This window comes from Alexandromys fortis, unplaced genomic scaffold, assembly GCF_014885135.2.
Source record: "Alexandromys fortis isolate MF-2015 unplaced genomic scaffold, M_Fortis_MF-2015_v1.1 scaffold_158, whole genome shotgun sequence".
NCBI classification, from domain to species: Eukaryota; Metazoa; Chordata; class Mammalia; order Rodentia; family Cricetidae; genus Alexandromys; species Alexandromys fortis.
In genome coordinates, this window is record NW_026068039.1 from 1,025,225 (window position 1) to 1,030,502 (window position 5,278).

The 5,278-nt window shown below is 50.6% G+C and overlaps 1 protein-coding gene across 1 annotated transcript; it reads left to right on the top strand.

Moving 5' to 3' along the window:
- The first annotated feature begins 769 nt into the window (after positions 1 to 769).
- Figla (folliculogenesis specific bHLH transcription factor) lies at positions 770 to 4,893 on the top strand. The gene is made up of 3 exons (XM_050165404.1): positions 770 to 1,015; positions 2,498 to 2,650; positions 4,645 to 4,893. Exons 1-3 carry the CDS (start codon positions 803 to 805, stop codon positions 4,891 to 4,893), a joined length of 615 nt encoding a protein of 204 aa, XP_050021361.1. The 5' UTR covers positions 770 to 802.
- The last annotated feature ends 385 nt before the right edge of the window (positions 4,894 to 5,278 follow it).

The window sequence follows — 5,278 nt, forward strand, 5'->3', positions numbered from 1 at the left end:
TGCTTGAGGCTGACACTCCTGCACCTGGTCCCAGATACCCCATCCTGCCTCCACACAGGTGTCAAGCTTTTGGATCAGAAATCTCTGCAGGACCCACCCAGAGCTGACCCATCACGACGCCCTTCCTGGTGTCCCCCACAAATCCACTCCTCCCTGAGCCCTGTGTTCCCTAGTGAACCAGGCTTAAGTACATAGACCATGGTTCTGTGACCCTGGCTCTTCCACATACGCACCCAGAGCTCAAGGTATGGCAAGTAAAGGCCTTTTTCCCTTCGTTATTTATTTTGTCCCCCCCCCCGAGTGTGTGTGTGTATGGGGGGTGGGGGTGCATTGCCACAGCACGTGAGTGGGAGCCAGCGGATTCTTGGGAGTCAAGTCTTGCCTTCCACCAAGTGGGTTTCAAGGAGGGAACTCGGAGTCATCAAGTTTCTATGAGCCAGCCCCGTCCTCTCCCTTTCACCATGGCCGCTCAAGGGGCTCTTCATGCTCCACCTGGTCCCCGCAGCCCCACCCTGGCCCCTCTTTGTGCAGCTCAAGGAGGTGTGGCAGGTGTAAAGCGTTTTGACCCTAACCGGGGCTCAGACCCTCTACAAGCCCCGCCCACCCGAGGCTCCGCCCCCCCACAACCCGCCCCACTCACCCAGGTGTGAAGCGTGCCAGGGTTGCCTTTGGCCCATGGGCCTTTGCGCGCCCGCCCCACCCTCACCTCGTGCCCTCTGCGTGCCCCGCCCTCCGAGGCTTGGCGCACCTGAGGCGCAGCTGCTGCAAGGCCCTCAGCAGCCCGTGGCCTCGACGTGCCACCATGGACGCGGCGCCTGTGTCCCCAGAGCCCTTGCTGGTTGTCCCGCAGCCTGAGGTGCTGGAGGAGCTGCAGCAGGCACAGCTGGGGCCCCTGCCCCGACTCGCCGCCATTTGTAGGCTCAAGCGGCTGCCCTCGGGTGGCTACTCCACCACAGACGACCTGCATCTGGTGCTGGAGCGCAGGCGCGTGGCCAACGCCAAAGAGCGCGAGCGGGTGAGGGGCCGGGGCCACCTTACTCCCGCCATTGCCATCGTGCTAGCGGGTGTTCCACACTCAGCACCTGCGCAGTCCCTTGCAGCCCTCCGGGTTGACTTCGCCTCAGCGAGGCTTGACCCGGGTCCCCAGGGGCCTGCATGCAGCTGCGCTGTTACAGGTCGCGGGAGTGGCTACCTCACCTGCTAACCCTCCTGGATGGCGAGGGAGCAGAGGGAATCCCTTGCCAATTTCAGAGCCAGCACCAGGACAGCTGCTTTACAAACGGTGTACCGGAACCCCTGTCTCACATCTGGAGGTGCAGCTTGGGTGCTAGTGGGGTCCTCTGAGTCCTTTAACCTGCCTCAAAGGGTGGATGGGGGCCTCTCGTGGAAATTACTATTACTTATTCCTTTTTTTAAAAAATGTAAAATTCATCTGTTTATATCTTGTGTGAGCGTTTCGCCTGCATACATGTATGTGCATCGTGTGTGTACCTGGTGCCCAAGGACGTCAGAAAGGAGGGGGGTGGGTTTCCTGGAACTAGAGCTACAGACAGTTGTGAGTTGTCATGTGGCTGTGGGGAACTGAACCCAGGTCATCTGCAAGAGCAAGTGCTCTTAACTGCTAAGCCATCTCTCCAGGTCAAGTTACTGTTGTTTTTTATTCTTATTCAGTTATGTGTACGTGCACCTAAGTATAGGGACTGGGAGAGAGGGTCCTGGAACGGGAGTAATAAACAGCTGTGAGCCGACTGATGTTGGCACTGGAAACTGAACTCTCAGGTCTTCTGCAAGAGCTACACAGGCTCTTAATCTCTGAACTGTCTTTCTGGCCCTCGTGCAGGCTACTTAAAGGTGTTTTTGTTTGTGTTTGTTGTTATGGGGTAGTGTGTGTGTGTGTGAAGTGTGGAGGTCAGAGTACAGTTTCATGGGTTCTCTCCTTCGATCTTCATCTGGGATTTGGGGATCAAATTTAGGCTGCCAGGTTTTGTGGCAAGAGCTTTTACCCACAGAACCATCTCCCTGGAACCACTCCCCATAAGTAAAGAAAAATGTAGTATCTTAATCTCCTCGAAGCTGTGTTGAGGTGGACTGTGTTTAGAGCGGCATCTGCTGGTAGATCCTAGTATCTCAGGCAAAGCTTGGCCCCACAGAAGTCTTGGGTTTGACAGTAGCAAAGGTGACCCTGGAGCAGGAACGGAAGAGAGAGCGTGAAGCTCACCTTTAGACCTACTACTTACTCCTAAACTTCTGAGCCAAGCGCTTCAGAAATGAACACCTGGAAACGCAGTAGGGAAAGGACCATGGGAGGCAGAAGACGTCACAGAAGTTGGGGAAGGATGCTTTTGCCAGGAGTCCCTGTTGTGATTTCAAGGTCACCGTATTTCTTAACTTTCATTTAGAGCATAGTTGGAGGTCACACTCACAGGCCTCTTCTGTGGCTTGAGGAAATGTCTGTGCGAGGTAGTGTAGTGTATCACTGTGGCCTTTTGCTTTCTAGATAAAAAATCTCAACCGTGGCTTTGCCAAACTGAAGGCAATGGTGCCGTTTCTGCCACAGAGCCGGAAGCCCAGCAAAGTTGACATCCTGAAAGGTGCAACGGAATACATACGGGTGCTCGGCTGTGTTCTGGGAGAAGCAAAGGCCTCAGAGGTATGAATATTTAAAAATTTGAACTAAACCTGGGTGTGGAGGGTCTTATGTCTGGGAGACTGAGGCAGGAGGACTGCTGTGAGTTCAAAGCCTTTCTATACTACAGAAGGAGACCTTGTTCCCCCAAAAGTTAGTAATTTAGAACAGCAGTGGCCACCATTTTTTTTTTTGAGTCATTTCTACAGGCCAGGTGCCATACAAGGAAACTTGCAGAAAACAGTTGACATTTGTTTTATTGAAATCCACTTGGAGGAAATCAAAACATAGACCATGGCCATTTAGATAAGTGTCAGTGCTGGCTTTGAACCCTGGCATGGTCATCTAACTATAGCCTGCCTGGCACTGTCCAGGACACCTGCCTGGCACTGTCTAGGACACCTGCCTGCTGAATGCTGGATCTTAGTGCTCTGATAGCTGGAGCACCAGGATAGGCTCCATCAAACCTCTTTGTGGTAGCCGTTTCCTGCCAGATTAGCCACTAGACAGGACAGAAAGGGCTATGTGACTATCTGCTGACCATGCTTTATAAACCACAAGGCACTGGAGTGTCACTAATATCAGAATGTTCAGTCAGCTCAGAAGGTCTCTATAGGCAGGAGGTGGTTCTGCCTCGCTTGTGGTTTGTGTCCTGAAAAGTGGACCTGTCACCAGGGGAGGTGAGATAATTCTGAGACAAAGGGCTTTACACTGAGGCCTAAAGTGATGCTATTATCATGAGGAAAAGGACCCAGGAGCACAAAACAGGGGTCACAAAGCAGAGGAGAGAATCTTAGAAAATAAGGATGGAGGGTGTTGAAGATACTACAGAGATTTGGGGGGGGGGGAGAGGGCTAAGGTGGGGAGAAACCAGGAAGGGGGAAAGGAAGTGAGTTGGAAGCTTGTGGTGGGGCTGGGATAAAGCATAAGTAAGTATTTGGGTTCAAGCAGACTTCAAGTCCATCTATCCTGTAGTTTGAGGATAGAAAGAAGGGGACATCGGAATAAATAAAGCGAACAGATCAAGTGGAAGCCTTTTCCAAGTGCAGAAGAGGAGAGGCACATAGATGAGAGAAACGTTCTAGAAACTTAAATATAGGAGAATTAGAAGGTTTGGTGGGGTTTTGCTTGGGGGTCCACATATCCTACTCACGTGTCTGCTGGGAAGGAAGACCCTTTGATACCACAGAAATGGGTTATTTTGTTGGCCAGAATAACAGGCTGAAGCACACTGACAGTGTTTGTGCAATGTGCTGTTGGCTTTTTCCCCCAATGACACAAGCTGGAGTCCTCTGAGAAGAGGGACTCTCACTTAAGAAAATCCTTCCATAAGATCAAGCAGTAGGCAAATCTGTGAGGGCATTTTATTGATTGATCATTGATTGTGGTATGATTGATTGATCAGCCCACTATGGGCAATGCCCTTCCCCTGGCAAGGGTTTCCAGAATATGTAAGAAAGCAGGCTGAGCGCGTTAAGCAATGATCCTCATGGCTCCTGCTTTGGTTCCTGCCCTGACGTCCCTCGCTGATGGAGTGTGACCTGAGATTTAGAGACTGACTTCCTCCCCAAGTTGCCTTTGATTACCATGTTTTATCTCATAGCAACAGAAACCCTAAGACAGAACACACAGGTGGCTATCTGAATTTTTACTGGTGTGGGGTTTTGTTTTGTTTCATTTTGTTTTTGAGACAGGATAGCCTCAGCCTCTGGCATGCTGGGATAGCAGGTATAGGCCACCGTGACTATTTCTCCCTTGTGTGTTAATTGCATAACTGAAGTTCTGCATTCCTTACGAACTATGGACTCTGTAATGCACTTTACCATTCATACATGGTGCTAAGTGCACTTTACCATTGCACAGCACAGGAGGTTAGAGAGCAGTGCAGCCCTTTGGGCTTCTTCCCTGAGTATCCATGAAATGAAACCTTCAGATTTAGGAGTTTGGGATGTGTTGGTTTAAATCTTCAAGTGAATGACTGGCATGCTATACTGTTTGACAATCACTATGGTCTCTAGAAACAAGGCCCCGAGGAGCAGACCCACAGTAGCAGACCCTCTGACCCTCATGTGTCCTCGGCTAGAGAGCTCTTGGGAAAAGCTACCCAGCCTACCAGCTGTGCAAGTAACTTGAAGAAAGAAGAAGAGGGGCCTTGGGCATATGGTGGCCATAGTGGGCCATTGTACACCTATCATCAGAGCATGGCCCCCGAGACAAGTAGATACTTCATACATCAAGAGTCTGATGAAAAATTCCTGCTAAAATAGTCATGTATAAGTTGAAAAGCTCCAAAAGATTTACTGAGATGGTGATTTTCCGTGTAAAACATGATTAAAATGAGATGATCTGGGAAGGAATTTGCTTGTCTGGAGATGATTGTGTTCCCATTTAATCAGTAGACACATGGGGAGAGGGTCTTACTCCAGAGTTACACAGCCGACAAAAGAAGGTTTGTTCCTTCTTTTGTTAAAGGAGTGTGTGTTAGTGTATGTATGTGTGTATGTACAGTACCCACAGAGACCAGAAGAGGGTGCCAGATATCCTCAAGCTAAAATTAAGGTGGTGGTGGTGGTGGTGGTGCTGGTGCTGGTGCTGGTGGTGCTGGTGGTGCTGGTGCTGGTGGTGCTGGTGCTGGTGGTGCTGGTGCTGGTG